This window comes from Aphelocoma coerulescens, chromosome 15 (genome assembly GCF_041296385.1).
Source record: "Aphelocoma coerulescens isolate FSJ_1873_10779 chromosome 15, UR_Acoe_1.0, whole genome shotgun sequence".
Classification (NCBI taxonomy): Eukaryota; Metazoa; Chordata; class Aves; order Passeriformes; family Corvidae; genus Aphelocoma; species Aphelocoma coerulescens.
In genome coordinates, this window is record NC_091029.1 from 2,634,904 (window position 1) to 2,653,451 (window position 18,548).

The 18,548-nt window shown below is 46.3% G+C and overlaps 2 protein-coding genes across 4 annotated transcripts; one reads left to right on the forward strand and one right to left on the reverse strand.

Moving 5' to 3' along the window:
• The first annotated feature begins 439 nt into the window (after nt 1-439).
• Nucleotides 440-15,005, forward strand: CDK2AP1 (cyclin dependent kinase 2 associated protein 1). Its single transcript, XM_069030965.1, has 4 exons — nt 440-747; nt 10,594-10,700; nt 11,401-11,527; nt 14,245-15,005. The coding sequence occupies exons 1-4, from the start codon at nt 540-542 to the stop codon at nt 14,310-14,312; spliced, it is 510 nt and encodes a 169-aa protein (XP_068887066.1). The 5' UTR covers nt 440-539; the 3' UTR covers nt 14,313-15,005.
• Nucleotides 15,006-15,184: 179 nt separating this feature from the next.
• On the reverse strand, nt 15,185-18,526 carry MTRFR (mitochondrial translation release factor in rescue). 3 transcript variants are annotated; one of them, XM_069030966.1, is made up of 4 exons: nt 18,447-18,526; nt 17,268-17,575; nt 16,345-16,583; nt 15,185-15,366 (listed from the first exon to the last, which is right to left on the reverse strand). In XM_069030966.1, the coding sequence occupies exons 2-3, from the start codon at nt 17,538-17,540 to the stop codon at nt 16,371-16,373; spliced, it is 486 nt and encodes a 161-aa protein (XP_068887067.1). In that variant the 5' UTR covers nt 17,541-17,575; nt 18,447-18,526; the 3' UTR covers nt 15,185-15,366; nt 16,345-16,370. The 3 variants fall into 3 exon arrangements, with proteins under 3 accessions (XP_068887067.1, XP_068887070.1, XP_068887068.1); XM_069030969.1 differs by having other exon boundaries at nt 16,340-16,583; XM_069030967.1 differs by lacking the exon at nt 18,447-18,526 and adding an exon at nt 18,228-18,313.
• Between the last annotated feature and the right edge of the window lie 22 nt (nt 18,527-18,548).

Consider the following 18,548-nt stretch of genomic DNA (forward strand, 5'->3'; position numbering starts at 1 on the left):
AAAAAGGAAATAAAAAAGGGCAGGTTTTTTCTTGGCGGCATCTAGGGGGGGTGAGGAAAAAAAAAAATCTTTCATTTTAAAATTATCAACAGGTATTTTCCATCGAGATTCGCGGGGGGAGACGGAGAATCAAGGCGGGGTGAACGCCCGGTCTGAGGTGAGGGGGAGGCGGGAAGGCGGCGGCGCGCGGGCCGCCCTGAGGGACGCCCGCAGCTGACAGGGGCCGCCGCCCGCCGCGGGCACAGCCCGGCCAAAACCGCAACTTGTGCCAAAACTTTCCGAAGTTAATTAAAACAGCCCCCCCTGCGCCGCCGCCGGGCTCCGCGCCGCCGCCGCCGCCCGCCCGCCCCGCTCCCTGCCGGCGGTCCCTGAGGGGAGCTCCATTGTCTGTGAGGGGATGGCCGCGCACCCCCGCCGCGCCCCCGCCCGCCGCGCCCCCGCCCTCCGCGCCGCGGTGCGCGGGGCGCCGGGCGGCCGCGGCGGGTGGCTGCCGGCTCTCCCCCAAAGTTTTTGGATCCGCGTCTCCTCATGATGTATGGATGATATATTGCATTGTGGGTGTCAATATAACTGACGGCCATATTTGCCGGTGCTGCTACTGCTGTAAACAACCCAAAGTGTCTGGGAGACACGGAGACGCTTCGCTGAATTTCAGGACGCTTCTCCTCCTCCCGTTGGCCATGTCTCTGGGAATGTCTTACAAGCCCAACTTGAACGCCCACATCCCCGGGACTCCCCTCAACCCGGGTAAGTCCGCGGCGGCAACTGGGTGGCAAGTTTGGGAGGCGAGCGGCGGGTGCCGCACCGGCACCTGGGGGAAGCCCCGGACTCGAGTTTGTGCCCAGTCCGGTATGGCGGGGCAGCGGCTCCGCGCCGCCATTACCCGCGCCCGCCCGCCCGCCGGCCGGCGCCGCCAGCCCCGCTCCGCGCCGCCCCCGCGCCGGGCACCGCGCCCGCCCGGCCCCGCGCCGCCGCCGCCGCCGCTCCGGGGCTCCGGCCGCCGGGTTTCCTCCATGCTCGGCTCCCCGGGGCGGCTGATTGATCTGGATCAGGAATATTCCGGCGGCGCCTCAGCGAGGACCGCTGCTGGCGGGACGCCGCAAGTGCGGCCGCTCGCCCCGTGCCTCGCCTCGCCTCACGCCTCCTCCGGCGGCGGGGCCGCCCCGGGCCGCGCTCCGCGGGCCGAAGGGGAGCCCCGGAGCCCGGACCTCCGCCGGCGGAGGCACCGCCAGCGCCTCGGGGCGACCCTCGGTCAGCGCTCCCCTCTCGGAGTCTCCTCCGCATCCCGGGCGGAGGAGCCCTCTCCGCTCGCTGGAGATTTTTTGGGGATGGGGGGGGCACACAGGGATTGCACTATTCCTGAAAAAACTCCTGTTTAAAAATCACTCTTCATCCTTGGATTTGTACAGGAGTCCTTCTAACTTTCCTCTTTAAAAAGTTTCCTTGACAGCATTAACTTTTTGCTTTTTTTTTTTTTTGTTTTAAACTACGTTCCCCCGTTTTTCTCTTCCCGATTTCCGAAGGCATCAGCGGGCGGGTTTTTGCCGGTGCTGCGGTGCTGCTGTACATCGGGTCTCCGTGTGTGAGTCGGTGCAGCCTGAACAAAGCCGCAGCAGCAATTGCTTCGCTGTGGGATATTTGGAGGGGATCTCGCTAATCTGTGCGCGTCGGCTCCGATTAAACAGCACCAAAATGGAGAAGTTGGTTCTGACTTAAAGAAATCGCATTCCTGTCTCCCATCCCCGCAGCCCAGCCTTAAGGACTGGCATCAGACAGCCACAAATCAGGCTGATTTTTTTTCTTTTTCCCTGAGAAAAAGTTTTGGAGTTGGGTTAAGAAGGGAGGGAAATGTGCCTGGGTGATTTTTACAGCACCGTTAGCGGTTGTAATCCTGGTAGGCTGAGGAGCGAAAGGGATCTCCGGGATGCATCTCTATTCTAGCTACCAGGAGAGCAACAATCATATTTTACTGCAAGGGATCGTCACCAGCTGGTGGATGAGCCGAGGTGGCTGTGCCACCTCGATCCTGCGCGGAGCTGAGCTCGGTGGGGCTGCGACGGTGCAAAGGCTCGGGGTGCCGGGGTCGTGTGTGGGGAGCACGGTGGGCCCGAGTGCTGCTCTGCGGAGGGCTCAGGGAGCAGGGGATGTGCCGAGGATTTTTGACAAAAAGCAGAAGTGTCACCGGAGGGAAAAAAAAAAAAAGAAACAAAACAAAGCCCAGCAAGGGAAACCGTTCCCCTGTCGGCTCCCACGAGAACCTGTGCCTTGCTCTCCGGAACAGCCGTAAAATTGCAGGGAAAACAAAGGTGGTATTTTGCGATGGTGGGTGAGGGGTGGGGATTAGGTCATGCAGTGGGGGGGATCCGAGTCTGGCTGCTCTGCGAGCAGGGACTGCAAAATCCCGGCTCAGACATGCCACGCACAATGCGAGCCGAGCAGTGAAGTTTCTGTCTCCAGCCCTCTCGGTGCCGTGTCTGTGCTTTCCAATGCTCCGGCTGCGATCAGGGCTTTGGATTCTTTCATGCAGTTTTATCTTCCCCTTCTCTCCCACCCTCCTTTTCCCCTTGTATCGGCAAGTTAGCAGCAGTTTGCTGTCATGCTGGAACTATTCTTGTCTAAGTTGTCCTCTCTTCTGAGTTCGGATCATCCTCAACACCCCCAGAATCTTTTCAATGAAAGAACGTCCTCCTCTGAATCCAAAATGGGCTCTCTCTTCCCTCCCTGTCTTCTGCCATTATCCTCACGCACCAGCTCTTCCTCTAGCTAGTGGTATTGCCAGCACCGTGGCCTAAGGCCAAGGGACTTAGACAAAGCAGTCCTTGCAGTTGCACATATCGCATTCAGAGTGATATGACTGCAAATGGCCCCCTCCTTTCTGGAGCTTAATTCTGATTTGGAGGAGATTGCTTCTCTATTGTGCCTAAATTAAATGCCCCCCAGCCAGGAGGATAAATCCTAGGTTTGCTTCCAAACCTGGGGTGAAGGACCCCCCCCCCCCCACCGTCCTGCAGAGGAGAGGAAAACAGGAAATCTGTCCCTTTTGGCCTGAAATCAGCCCTGCAGAAGCCTCTCTGTATGAATGCTGAATATTTTGGTCTCGGCCGACGGAGGGCTCTGGGCAGCTGTGGATCTCACAGGGATTTTCCTCTGGGAGGTAATGCTGCTTCCCTGCAGTGCAGGGCTTCTGGTGCAGGAGTATTTGGGAAGGCAGTGTCGACTCAGCTCTTGGAGCCGCGTCCTTGCTGCAGAGCAAACTCCTTTCAAGTTGAGGCTGAGAGTAGCCACTCTGCAAAATTATACTTAAACTGCACATCAGTGAGATGAAGCAGTTGTGGTTGGTGGGTGCCTGGGCTCTGTTCTTGCATGGGAGCATGTTTTGGGAATCCAGTCCTGGACTGAAGTCCAGAGGGAGAGGAGCTGTGTGTGGGGGAGGAAATACGGGGAGGAAACCTCTGTGGGTTGTCGGCAGATCTGGGGATGACTGCGGGTGAGGAAAATGCAGCTGCTCCACAAGTGACTCAGGATGCTGGAAGCATCTGGGTGCTGACTCCTCTGCCTTACACCAGGCTGAGGGAAGGAGAATGTGTTGTCACAGCAGAATTCAGTGCCTGTTTCTGTTCCCCATTGCCCAGGTCAGTGCTGACACTTGGCCCAGGGTGGCTGCAACCAGGCTTGCAGTGTTTTGTCTCAATTTTGTCCGAAGTCACCTTCCTGGAGGGCCTGTGCTCAGGGAGTTGGGTTCCTGCATGTAGTACCCCAGGCTTTCAATTCCAAGCTGCCTGTGCTTGGTGAGCCCCATTTAATCTCCTGCACAAGCACCTTCTGTGCCTGGGCTGTAAAAAGGTGCTCTGTTAGGGACCTGTAGTGGCTCTACCTTCCCAGCCTCACCTGACCCTGCAGTGTCCCAGGGGAACCTCTGTTACCTTTTCTAACAACCGTGTTTTGATTTGTTTGTCTTCTCTTGCTTATCCTACCGATTCCTGGGAAGTACTGTTTCCTCCTCATCTGTCTTGTGTTTCATATTGTTTGACTATTTCTCTGTAAGGGACCAGCTGCTGAGCTGAGGTGAAGTAGAGCATCTCCACTGACTTAAGTTGAACTAGACACTTACACCAGCTGTGAACAGGTCTGTAGTTTGTTTTTCACCATGTTTCCATGTGTTTTCTGGTTCAGTGGATATTCGCCAGCATTCCTATTTTGTTTAGAGTAAGCACAGGTCAGAGAAAACGTGTTTCAAGATACAGAAGCTAGCAGAAACAGCTTGGGATTTTCCTTTACTTTTATTCTCGTTCTTGCAGAAATGTCAGGTTTTGAGACAAAATCCTGTTTGTGTAACAAAGCTTTAAAACTGTTATCTGTAGGGTCTGGAAACACCAATTCCAGCTGACAGTGACGAGGGAAGGAGCTGTGTCTTGGCTCCACGTGAACAGGTGGTGACCTGTACAAGTGCTGCTGTAGCTGCTGCAGGACCAAAGGTGCACCTGCCACACCTCACAGCAACCACAAGTTTCTTGTGAAAAGTGCAAATTCACCCTGGGAGGTGAAATGAAAATCATTTCCGTGGCTGGGGCTGTAGCTCGCAACTGGAGAGACCAGTTCCATTCAGTCCTGAGAAACGATACCAGCACACGAGGCTGGCCCTTATGTTCTCAGCACTGCAGTGCAGACTTGCTTGAGCACATGGCTTGCTTGTCGCCCTTTACAGAGACAGCTTCTGTTTGATATTGTTGACCATATTGAGAGGTTGTTTTTGGAGTGGGAGTACTGGAAAGAATACTCTTTGTAGGCAGAACAGAGAGCAAAGTGTTTGTGCCTTAGCAGAGGGGATATTTTCTAGGAGATACGCTCCCCTCTCCAATTCAGACTGAAATTTGCTGGATCCCTGACCTCTTGAAGTCCATGTGAAGTTAAGTATGATGTAAAAAGAAGCTCTCCAAACATGTTTCAGAATTAGCGATTTTCAAGTGGACTTGTTTGGGCATTTAGAAAACTGGTGTTTTGGCTTTGTCTACCTGAGTGTTTTGCTTGAGAGCAAAGATGTGGTTTTCACAGTCAGCAAATCTCTGCATGGTCCCCACCCAGCTGCACAGTGGTTTGGGTTCATGCTAGCTGGATTCCTTTTGGATAAAAATGGTCCAGAATGCTCCATCCCTTTCAACGGGAACACAAAGATCCAAACCAAAGATGGCACAGCTTTGAACCATACCCCCCTAGTCTGGGGGACCAGACTAAAATCTAACCTTAAGTCATACCCCCTCAGGCCAACTACATGTGGTGTACATGTACCAAATGCTTTCATCTTTTGATCTGTTCCTTGTGGTGCCAAATAACTTGCTAGTGTAGGAATAGCTTAAGCAAGGAAAGAAGAATGGTGGGGAGTCGAGGGACTGGCTTTTGTTTTTCTGATAAAAAAAGAGACAGGAGGGTAGGAAGAGGAGACATAAACCATGACCGTTATCCACATGGAAAGATTAAATAGCACGAGAGTACTAGAGGAAAGGCCCAGAGTGTGACAGATCAAAAGAGCAAGGCCTCTGGCTGTTATGATAAAGAATGTCCTAGTTCTTGAGAACATATTTATGTGTCTGTGCACTGCGTTTTTTTTAAAAGGAAATAGTTTTATTCAAAGAAAGGTCTGTTTCTTCCACAAGGGCTGTTCAAGGGAGAAATAGTGGGTGAAAATGCAATTTTCACAGCCAGTGCTCTAAGGAATAGTTTGTGCAAATGAGAACAGGGTCCACTATTTTAAATTTAAAAATTTATGGGAAGGTTGGGGGGAATGGGGGATGTCTGTTTGAGCTCTGAGTTGGCAACTGCTGTTAGAATTCAGAGTGTGGCTTGGCTGTTCAGTGGATCTGCTTGTGTAGACTTGCATGTGGTGTCCCATGGATGGCAAGGAGCTCTTGCTGAACTCAAACCAAAGTGTGTAGAGGGCTAAGGAATAAAATATTCTTGTAGTCAGCCAAAACACTACAGCTGTGTTCAGCTACTTGCTGCAGAAATAGCTGTGCTGGGTGAAGCTGTTACCTCTCCCTTGGTGCTCGAGGATGCCTCACAGTGTGCGTTGGCAAAGCAGCTCCAGGAGGATTTCTCATGTGTTTTCTTGCAAAGTTGTCTAGTTTAGGACAGAAGAATTTATATCCTCTCAGTTAAAATATTCCAGCCTCGTTGTTTGGTACCCCATATGGTCAGGACTCCAACTGCCATCACCTGAAGCCCAGGAGAAGGTCCCACAGGGTGTGGCAGAGGCAGTAACCTCTGGCACTCTGGGGAGGTGGTGACCACAGGCCACTGAAATGGCCACAGCCTTGATGTTTCAAGCAGCCTCAGCTTGGAGGGTCTGTGAAACAGAGGGAGAAGTGTTGAGATTCCACAGACTGCACCATGCACCCTGGATAAAGTCCAGGCTACAGGTACCTCTTCTTACATGCTCTTGTGTTCATGCGTGGAAAGAGTCTGTAAAATGGCAGGAATTTGCCTTTGTGGTTTTGTAGGAGCTTACAAAGTACAGGGCAGTAGAGAAACACATATCCAGTGGGGTTGGCCCTTGGCCTAAGTCAGTCCTACACGAGTAACTCAGTGAGTTGTGTGACTGTTCCTGGTTTTCCTTTGCTGCCTGTAGAACAGGGGGGTAGCTGAGTTCTGCAAATGCCTTGGCATCTGCCAGAGTGGATCAGGTGAGTGTACCCAAGTGTTCCTGCTCCTGCTGCTCCCTTCAGGGTGCTCAGCCAGCTGCCTTCCCAGTTATTTTTCCAGCAAGCAGCAGTAATAGAATTAAGAATTAAAACTTGAAGCAGCAAATTGGTCATCATTGCTCAGGCTTGGAGCTGAAGGGATCCCTACAAACCTATCAGAAATTAATGAGAAGATTCCTGATCAGTGGGAGTTTAGGCAAACAAAGATTGATTTGAGATCCTTTGTCTCTCAGGGTGTTAATTTGGGCTTAGAGAGACTGCTGGAAGGAAGAGATTTTGATACCAAAATCTAATTTCTGTTTGCTGTACCCTCCCATAATTAATAATGATTAATATTAATTAATAAGAAAACCACTATATTTTTGTGAGAAAATGCTTCTGGTAGTCTTCTGCTTGAATACAGAAATAAAAGGTATTGTTGGCACTAGAATAAGTGGGGACCTGCAAGGTTTTGTGTACATTTAATTGGGAAAGTGAAGGGAGGAAAGTGTGTATTAATTTAGGTTTTAAACAAGAGCAAGCACTAAGACAATTTGGGATGTGATACAGGGTGTCACTGAAATTCAGTACCAAGCACACTCCCTTTTCGATTCTGTCAGTTCTTAACTGTCTCCATTGTCATTTTAACGTTAGAGAGAGCAAGCCTCAATTTAGATCCCCCCTCCTTTTTTCTCTCTAGTGAATACCTAATCATCACACCGATTTTTGACTGGGTATTGACTATGAGACTTCCTGGCCTAATTTATCTTTCTAGCTATAATAGCAATATCTGGTGGTTTTTTTTTTTTAAATCCGAGATACACAGGCTGTTCAGACACGCAGATGAATTTTGGGTTAATTGAGTAACAGTCATCCAAGACCCAGGGCTTCTCCTTGAGATTAACATACAAAGTGATAGGTCAAAAAGCTCAAGGTTTGTTGCCCTGTGAGATACTAATACCCCCCCAATTAATTTCATTTTCATGATCGCATCGTTTTAAATGGAGGTGAAATCAAGGATTTTTCATTTTTTTCCCCCCTCCAGCTGAGTTTGACTGGCACAACTTCTGACACGGATGTATGGAGGCTGGTACCGCGGCCAAGCCAAATCCTTTTCTTTGTTCTCTGGGCCTGCTGCTGCTGCTGATAAAGTGGTCGGCGCATGGCATTATGTCTTATTACATTTTTGATGCAGACTGCAAAGAAACGGGTAAACTCACCATGGTTACCACGCTCTGTCACTTGGCAGGGCCCGGCGCACTCAGCGATGGCCTCTAGTGTCTGCAGCGCAGCTCTGCACCGCCCCGGCCGCGGCTGCTCCGCGCATCCCAGCCAGCCCGGCTCCCGGCTCATCGCCGCCTCCTCAAAGTCCCCGCTTGCTTTTGTCCCTCGCTCTTGACCGAGGGTCACTGCTGGGGTCAAACTCCCGTGCTGACACCAGCCAGCTTCTGCGTCTGTGAAACTTTTCTTGGTCAGCCCCTGGATCCAGATCCACTCACTGCTTTGTCCTGGCACCTCGCGTTTCTAGGAGAGTTTTTCTCTTTTATCTAGACATATCCTGCTGTGTTATTTCCCGCAGACCAAGTGCGTGTCATTGCTTAAATTAACAGAATGTGAAACAATCACTAAATTATCTGTGCTGTGATATCATAGAATATGCTGAGTTGGAAGGGACCCACCAGAATCATTGAGTCAAACAACTGGCCCTGCACAGGACAGCCTGAGACTCACGCCATGTGCCTGAGAGCATTATCCAAATGCTTCTTGAACTCAGGCTTAGCGCTGTGACCACTTCCCTGGGGAGCTTGTTCCAGTGCCCACCATTTCCTGATATCCTTAACCAATATGTTATCATCAACCCATAAGGGATCAATAAGTTGCTCATCGTTTTGTATGGGCTGCAGCTCAGTTTTTCTTGAGGATTCTTGAGCCTGGTCATTGGAGTCCTTGTCTTATTCACATCCAGTTTGGAGCTTCCCAGGTCTTGTATGTGACTGCTTGCAACAACAGTTCAGAGACAAGTCTTTGCAGGATGGGTCTTTTGTTTTATTGTACATGAGGAAAAATCGCTTAAGCCTTTCTCTGCTTAATTGAGGTAATTAAACCTTCTTACCTTGCAGCACAAGGGGCTCATTAATGTTTTTGAAGCATTTTGAAGTCCTTGGAAAAACGATGCGGTTTGCTGTTGTGTCATGTTTAGTAATTGTTGAAATTCAGTCATCTGGACTTGAAATACTGAGTTTCACATACAGAAATCTTACACTTGTGTGTGTATTTTGAGCTGAGAGTGTGAAGAACTAATTGAGAGAGTAGCTGACAACTGTGGTGTTCCTACAGTGCCCTACTCTATGAGGGGGTTGGTTTGGGGGGGTTTTACTATGCTTAAGCAAAATTAGCTCTGTGTGAAACCTCAGTGATGAAACTACAGGTCATAATGACATAAAATTTAGCAGCTTTGTTAAAGACAAAAAGAAACCTTGCTTTCTTTAAGGTGACCTAGTGGCCAGCCCAATTTGGCTTTTTGGGATTTCACATCTGGTTAACTAGTAAAAATTAAGAACATGCTCTCTTCTTGTAATGAAGAAGACACCTCAGTGATATCCTGTGATAACTCTGAAGTGGAAAGAGACTTCCCGGCTGAGGACAAGAGTCTTTTCCACTATGTTCAGCAGAGCTTGTTACAGAGTAACTGCTGGCCCTTTCTTTTTGTAGAGAGGGGAAAATAAGAATGAAATCATTTGCAACTTTAAAACAAAGCTAGAGATTTACATAGTTCTGAGCCCCAGTGACTGTTAGCATCAGTTTAATTTAGATTTAAATGAAGGCTGGTAAATGAGATCTGTTCCTCATATGAAAGACAGTTGGGAATTTTCAGCAAAGGAGTTTGTAAGGGGGGAGATATTTCCAGACAGCAGGCAGTCTGTGTCTGTGCCTACAGGCTAAGATAGCAGCATCCATGGATGCAAGGGCACTTGAATGCAAGAGTGAAGAAGTTCAGTGCTCTGATGCTCCCTTGCTCCCAAGTGCATAACCAGCAGGCTTTTTAGTACAGTTGTGAAGTGGGCAGCATAATTAAGCTCCTTACAAAAAAGTCTAACAATTTTTTTCTCAAACCCAAATTCTTACCATTGTGGGACAAGGGGGAGAAAGTGTTTTGATTGTTCATTTCTGGAGCAGTTTGTCAGTGATGACATTAGAGTCTGTTTCTGGAGCTCATAACTGACTCAAAACTTATCAGATGTGAATATAATCTTTTATAACTTTGGAAAAAGTAACCATAACACAAAGTGACGTTATTTTCCCTTTGATCTACTTATACAGCACAATTTGACTGGCTAAAAATGTTTGATACCACACAAAGAGGAATAATGGTAGCACTCCTCGCCTCCGATGTCGCGCAATGAGCAGCAGATCTGATGTACCTCAACTGACTGTTCCCTAGGAATAGTTTTGGCATTGGCTGAAAATAGTACTGAGGGTAACTTGCTTTGACCATGTGATGACACTTTGAGTTGCAAAATTACTTTCAGATAACTTGCACTGAAAAAGTAAAAATAGCACAGCACATTAGACTCATCTGTGTGGAATGTATATATGCAAAAATAGGGCTCCTTAATACTTAGAGTTTGTCTAGGCAGAACAACCTGTCATGCTGCACTCTGCTTCACTTTTAGGCAAACAATTTGCACTGATAATGCTGCAGGCTGTGCTGTTTCCAAGTGTTCCTCAAACATGAGAGAAGCATTAATTCAGCCATTCTCTTCCTAGCAGTGACGCTCGGAAATGTCATTAGTGATCTTAGACAAAGGTGAGAGGTCACAGCTTTAGGAACAAGTGATTAAAATGTGTCCCAATGTAACAGACTAATTAATCTTTAGATAATAGCAGGTTTTTTTTTTTTTCTCTTTTCTCTCTGCAGCTGGGAGTGTTCACTCTCCCTCCACAAGTATGGCAACATCGGCGCAATACAGACAGCTCATAAACGACTACGGCCCCCCATCTCTAGGCTATACACAGGGGATGCAGGTACAGCTCTGCTTATTTTCCTTTAATCAGATCACTGACCCTACATTTGCATAGTAGCAGGGATTGTGGCCTGTAATCTGAGGTGTTCCTCCCTCCCACCAAGGTCTGAAATCAAACCCAAATGGCAGAATGCTTCCTCGCACATGTCTGGGGATCAAATTAGGCTAAGCTGAGTGCTGAGTGAGGTTGGTTCCTAATTAACTGTCCCATCCAGTCTGAGTCGCAGAGAAACATGTCTTGAATTATGTTCTGTAAGGGCACTTACATATTTTTAAGTTATTTGTTAAAACCCAGTATTTCTATACAGTTTTGTTTTATCTTCTCACTCTCTCTGCCTGGCTAACTTCTCCACAAAATATATACACCGTAACACTGAAAAACCAGAAACAGGGTTAAATAAGCAGTTCCCAGTTTGCTGGGTTTGCAGGAGTGTTTTAACTTCTGCTTCACCTTAAGTCCAAGGCTTGAGTTGCATCCTCCTAGTTGATCCCAATTTTTGAAGGGCATGTAGCATCACGTCCAACTGTAGCAGCCATTTCAATAAAGAAAATCATGTTTATATAATAATCCTGAAATTCTGTTCTTTTTAAAAGAGATTTACAGGGCTATTTCTGGTCTTCCATAAACTTCCACTTGCTGTTTCTTGTAATTGTTTTGATTTTACAGTATTTGATTGAGATTATGCTACTTTCAACTGCAGGGTACCAGCAGCAGTCAAGTACCACAGAGCAAATATGCAGAACTTCTAGCTATCATAGAAGAATTAGGAAAAGAGATTAGACCTACATATGCTGGGAGTAAAAGTGCGATGGAGAGGCTAAAAAGAGGTAGGTAACATTTAAACTTATTTTAAAAAATAATTGTCTCATACACTTTGTGCACTGACTACTTGTATATAGCTTCATGACAACTGTTTCCTTTGAAAGGAGACAGCTTGATCTCCTCTTGAAAGTGGGAGTATTAACCAGCAACTGAAGCCTTTTGATGCTCTGTCCATGCTGTATTTGACAGATAAACCGTGACAAAATGTGTCTCATGTGCACGCAGGGAGTTTCAGTTAATAATCCAAACCTTACTGTAGAACATCTAGGGATACATTCTTTCAGGCTCCTGGTGATTTACTTGGCGTTTCAATTCCCTTTTCTCCCCTCTCTCCAAAATCCACAGCCAAGCATTGTTTGCTTCTTCTCATACACATCTCCCATCTACTTGGCCCAGGAATCTTTACTGAAGTAGATTTTGCCTAAAGAAATACAACATTGTGGTAGTTCACACCGAGGATGGTGGAGAAAAGAGCTACAAAAACAACCCCAAAGAGGTGTTAGGGAAGGCTGTTCAGACTGAGATGTCAAACATGAACGTTCTCTCTCTGTGGAGAGGAGAGTGGGGCTGCCTAGGCTCCCTTACCTGCTGTCAAGTGCATGCCATTAAAAGTCCACTAGTAAGGGACAGAGCAGCTTTTAGGGCTGGCTGATGAGTCTCTCCAGCTCTGCTTTGTCAGCTAAAAGGGGTAATAAATGCCCTTTCCTTGAAGTGTAAAGGAAACCCCTGCATGCCCCACTGCTGACATCAGCCTGACATTGTCCTCTGCAGGGATATTTCTGAAGGAGCAGTGGGACATTCCACCGCTCCAGCTCCTGAAATGACCCTGGAAGGCCACAGACAACAGTTGTACTGGCAGTCCTGTCCTCCAGCATGACATGGTTACTTTTTCCTCCCTTCCTGTGGTCCTTCTGCTGAGATTGGCTCATGCCTTCAACCCGGAATGGGAATGTTATTGTAACAGATGAACTTCACCACTTTGCAAATCCCCCTTACATTTACCCGAGACTACAAAGCTTTATTTAAGGCTCAACCATTATGGAAGAGTAATATATCTGCCATGACATGCAATAAAATGACTAGTAGCTGTTCTGGGAAAGGATGCAATAAAGTCTGCTGATGAGTGGTAAGTGGAATCTGGCCCAGCTAAAATCAATGTTGCTGGAGTCTCTCTTTATTGCATTGCCTGAGTCAGTATTAATAGATCATGAATGGCAACAGGCTAATGGGGACAGCTCGAGAGAGACCGAGAGAGATGCAGACATTCTCTGAGTTGGATGGTTTCGTTCCGTGAGGAAAAAGTTGCTTTGCTGCTTCTTGCAGCATCGTAGGTTTAAGAAACAACGCTGCCACTTTGACTTGCCAGTGTTGCACAAAATCTAAATAAATACTTTTTGCTGCCATCTTTTGGTCACAAAGGTACCTCTCTTTCCATTTTGGGAGCCTGATGGCTGAAGGAGCATGTGCAAGTGTGAGAGCAGAAGTGACTGAGGGTAACCACGTGACTGCTGCCTCCGTGGCCATGGAGGTTATCCCTGAATAAAGTCCCTGTCCCAGCTCCTAAGCACAGATACTGACCTCTAAAATTGGCCAAATTCCCAGTGTTCTACATTATTCAGAGTAGTTCTGCTGCATAAACTGGGCATCCTGCCACCAGATCCAGGTCTAACACACTGCTTTGAGTTTTGTGTTTCTGCATCCCACAGCTGCAGCTTTCCTTGTCCGTGGCAGTTTAACCTTCTGCAAAGCCTTGCACTCATCAAGTCCTCCCAGGTCAGCAGGCTGCTGCTGTGATTTGGGCTAGCAGCCTTCTAGAAACAGAAGCCATTATCTCTAGAGATTAACCCCCATCTATTGCCTTACTGCCCTTTCTCCACCTTGTTAAGGAGCATGATTGAGCAGAGAAATCACCCTCTACCTTGCCTAGTCAGCAAAATATAAACCTCCTTTGTTGTAGAAAAATCTGTCCATCTCTCATTTTAACATCTATCTCAAGCTCTGTTCTTTCAGCAGCTCTGTGAGCATGAATCTACATTTAGTTCCAGGATTAAGAACCAAGGTCCAGATTGCTGGAACTCAAGGCAACAGGACTTGTAGTGGAAAATTCCACATTATGTCTATCAGATGAGAGTAGACACGGCAGCATGTAAAGTGGTGATGATTTACACTGGGAACTGAGCCAGTGTTAGGAGGTAACTTTCTGCACACACCATAAAAAAAAACCCTCTTATTTTTACATGAGACACAACTTGTCTTTAAACACTATTATGATGGCTTGAATTTTGATGCATCCTCCCAGAGGAGAACTATCCCAAGGCATTAAGAGCTTACTAAAATGACTCCCCAGATAACTTTGTAATTTGTTTCACTCCACTGTAGCAAAATAACTCACTGGTAGGTAGGATTTTTTTTTTTCCCCTTAAATTTTTGATATTAAGTAGGCCCACACTGCACATTAAGATCTACCTGCCACTGCAGACTTAGAAATCTTACTGTGTTCTGATTCCTGGTTTAGTCCCTTTTCAATTTGTAATGCAAGTTTGGGAAGGCAGGCTTGTTTGATGGCAGCTGATGTTTGGGAAGTGAGGGCTGTCCCCCTTAGCTGAGGCCTTCTGCGGTAGCCTTGGCAACTGGGGACAGAAATACATAAACCTTTCTGTGGACTGTCACTGCAAGTGTGGCCTGAATGGGATGATTTAAAACACGTCCAATTCTTTTGCAGGCATTATCCATGCTAGAGGATTAGTTCGGGAATGCCTGGCCGAGACGGAACGAAATGCAAGATCCTAGCCCACTGATTCAGCTGCAAGATTTTCCATCTCTTCATGAAGAAAAAGTAACACTTATTCTTTTTGACTCTCGAAACATTCAAATTCCTTTATTTTGAATGTTTAACCGTTCTTGTTTCGCCCTTGCAAAAATGTACAGTTAAGAATGAAAAAAACCACGGATTTTTCAACTTACTGAGGGTTTGCATTTTCTAAAGACGTTAAAAAACTCCCTAAAATGTTTCTAAAACATGGAAACTGAAGTGCATGCAGAGGAATGCTCTTTCTCTCCCAGGCTGTATTTCAGTTCTCTTCTTATCCAGCCACAGCCTCATTCTGTTTTTTTTTTCCTTTGACTATGTTCACTTATCCCCAAAATGTCAATCTTTCAAAGTTTGACATAAGCTCTAAGGATTTTTTTTTAATAAATGCAGAATAGCATGCTGTACCTAGTAGTCTGCTAAGTCACAATTTGTCATACAGCATAGACCCTGCTTAGAAATAACCTTTCCCTTCTCTTATTTTTCCTTTTTTTGTTCATTTTGCATAAACATTTGCATGACTGTTAGTGCTTTGAAGTCCACTTAAAGTGCATGAGCTATATGGAAAACAGGGAAGCCTATTAAATAATAACAAGGTCCTGGAAAGCTGATTTCTACATTAAGGCTGGAGATTTCAGTTTAAAGTTTGCAAAAAAAAAAAAAAAAAAGAAAAAGGAACATTCTGGATAAATTACTAAAACTATTATTTGCATCTTTGTATGTATTTATTACTTGACGTAATAAAGCTTATTTTCATTAACAGTTTGTATTAAAACTATGTACAGTCACTTTAATCAGATTCATACTCCAGGAGCAAGAACTGGCAACAGATAAAAATTCAACCTTCATGCAGGAGTTCAGGAAAGGACAAGGGAAGAGGCCTGCAGATTGCTGGAGCATTCCACCCATGGCACAGGGTGCAGTTGGTCTCTGGGAGAAGGAGGTGAAGTTCTAGAAGTCTCTGTTGCCTTCAAAATCCATACTCTGGCTTTGGGTCTGTTGAAGGCCAAAACCTGGTGGCAGCTGGTGAGGGTGCTGTCCAAAAATGAAAGAGAAGTTCTGGTTAAGCAGTTGGAGTTGTTAACAGGATAAAACCAGGAAAAATGTACTTCAGGAGTGGCTTCAGAGTAATGGTGACAAAGGAAACGCAGCTGCATTTGTTTTTATTAAATGGGAAAGTGACAAAATGAGTGGAGGTACCAACATGGCCAAGCTTAACTGCAGCACAGCATAAACAAGATAAACAACTCTAATTAATTAATTCACAGCTTGGATGAATTGGACTCTGTTGTCTTGGGAGGCAGCTTCCAACACAGGTCATTCTTTATCTGCAATGACTCAATTCTACCTCAGAACTGGAGGGCCATGAGTGACCATCCCTCACTTGCTGGAGGGCCCTCCCTGTGTTCCAGTGCTCAGCACCACTCCAGGTAAGATCTGGAAAGCTGCTGGTTAAACTTTATTCAGAGCTGAGTAGGACAGAGCAATTGTTCAGCTGACAGATCTGAACCAGTGACTGGTGTCTCTTCCATCAGCAGCTCAGTTCACACCATCACAACCAGTATCCAAACCTCTATAAAGGAGTTATGTCACTGAAGGCATTGCATGAGTAAGGAAGGATGGGAAGTGAGAACCTTTTAGTGCTGTTCTCGTGTGCTGGAGCTCCTACAAAGCAGCCCAAAGTGTCATCTGGACAGAAGGAAATTATTGATTTTTTTTGGTCTCTGTTAACAACGGTGGAAAGCTTATAGTTCCTCTTTAACATTTAAGATCTTAAATTTAACATTTTAAGATTGTTTTATCTTCTGAACCTGGCAGAAAAACTGATTGCTAAATGTGATTAATGAGATGATGGCAAGGAGAAGCAGGAATACATGAGTGCTTTTATCTCCTCAGCTTTACAGGAACAGCAGGTCACCACCCGTGGTTTCAGCTGTGCTTATGAAGCCCTACATCATTTGTTAGTTGGAAAACTCTGTTTAGGTCTAATGACAAACAATTTTCTTACCCTACCTAGGGCAAGTCAGTATTTCACATGTTTATTCCTTATCCAATTGTTGCATCTCTTTAAAAAGCTTTTTCCTTTCTAGGTTTTCCTTTGCTCTTCTTTTTTTCTCCTGCTTTTGCTTCTCTGATGCTTTCTTCTCTTTAAAAACATCACTGTCTTCACCTTTGTAGAAAAGGTCAACTTTTTCCCGCAGGATTTCTCTGGCAATCTTTCGGTTCTTCTCCACTGATCTTGTCTGATGACACTGAAGAAATACAAAGGACATTTTTACTGAAACTTTAACCTGTTTATCCTTCTGCTTTCCCTTTCTATATATCCCTACCATTACAGTAAAGAAAATCCCCTCCTCTCCAAGCCAAGAGCATCCTCGCACCAATAACAGCTGCAACTTTTATATCCAGATGATGTAGTTTAATAATTATTTGCTACTGTAACTCATCAGGCTGGGTTTTGCATTAATCTTTAATGCTTCCCATATTACCTTGGAAAGCTGCTTGAGTTTAACTTAACTGTGTCTTCCCCTTGTGACAGGAAGCAAAGATTAATTTCAAGGTATTAATCCACAAGAAGTAGGTGAGATAAATGCTTAAAAAGGATCTGCAGATGAGTGTGATCAACTTGCTAAGGAAGAGATTCTAACTCACATGAGGGACAGGAATGTGACAGCTGCCACCAAACAGCAGCTACAAGGAAGATTGATTTAACTGAAAACTACAAAACAGTAACTGGGTGGCAGAGCCAGGAAAAGCAGCTCTGACCCCAAGTTTATTTATCTGCTGACAGCCAAAACTGCTTCTTGCTGAGATTCTTTACTATATATATATAAACTTTTCCTCCATGCCATCTGCATTGTGATTATGCTTTACTCTGAAAGGAGACTTGGAAGTCATGATGCAATTTGTGACTCAATAAAATAAAACACAATTACCTTCACTACAATCCCAGATGGAATATGCTTCAGGACAACACAGTTGTTTGTCTTATTTGTGGCTTGACCTCCTGGACCATCACCTCTTACAAACTGTTCTTCTAATTCTGCCTCAGTTAGTTCAAGGAGATTCAATGAGTTCTTTCTTGCTGCCTGAAGCAAGGGAACGCTGGGCAGAGAGAGCTGCTGCTTCCTCAAAATCCACCGTGTCCATGATGGTGTTCGCACCTCTCTCAGTAAGAATGCAAAATGAAATAAACTTGGAACATTCATACGGAAATGACAACACAGCTTCTCTGGAATGAAACCTGGAACGGCATTGGAGAGTGGAGTTTACCATGAGAATCCTTGTTTTAAGATGAGCTACTTTAGCTGCACATATTGAGCAGTATTTCAATATTCAGATCTATTTATTTTCCCAAGGTTAAGGTATTAAGATTATTAACAAAGGCACAAAGGTATGCCTGGAAGTGTGCATTTTCCCCATGGATAATGAGGAATGTCAGGTCCTGTTGCTGTCAAGTGTTAGTCTTCAACAAAGCATTGGGTAAGCAATTAAAACAGTACAGGCTGTTATGCTTGAAATATTATTGACTCAGACGAAAATACTTCAGTGTGTGAAGAAGTGCCACGTGGCAATAAACAGAAAATTTGAACTTAACTGTTGAAATGAAAAAATAATTAAAAGAAAACTTTTATTGGCGGCCACGACAGAAGTTAGTAACGTTTTTAAATAAAGAATACATGCAGAAAAACGAGCAGCGCTTCTGCCTAGTTCTGAGCGAGCCTTTATTTAGCAGGTTTCCTACGGCTCCAACCCCTTACAGGAGCTCGTTTTGAAACCAGGACTGCAAACTCTTGATAAGATTTAAAAAATTATGATCCCTCTCAGCCTACTCCTGCTGTTTGACACTACAACTCTAAAGCAGGAGTAAACACAGAAGATACTCGAGAATTTACTCAATTTCCTTCAGCGCAGCGCCCGGCCGCGGCCGCCCCGCGGCTGCCAGCAGCCCTGCGGGCTGGAGTTAGGCTCGGAGAGCGGCTCCCGGCGGGGCGGGGCGGCCCGGGGGAAGCCGAGAGCCGAGAGCCGAGAGCCGAGGCCCGGCCCCCGCCGGACCGGCCGAGCCCCGCTCGAGCCCCGCTCGAGCCCCGCTCGCCCCCGCGGGCCCCGCTCACCTCCGCCGGCCCTCCCGCGCCGCGCACGCGCTCGCCGTGGGGCAGGGCGGTGCTGCCGGGATGATTGGCACGTGGGGCAGCCAATCGCTGCGCGAGGGGGGC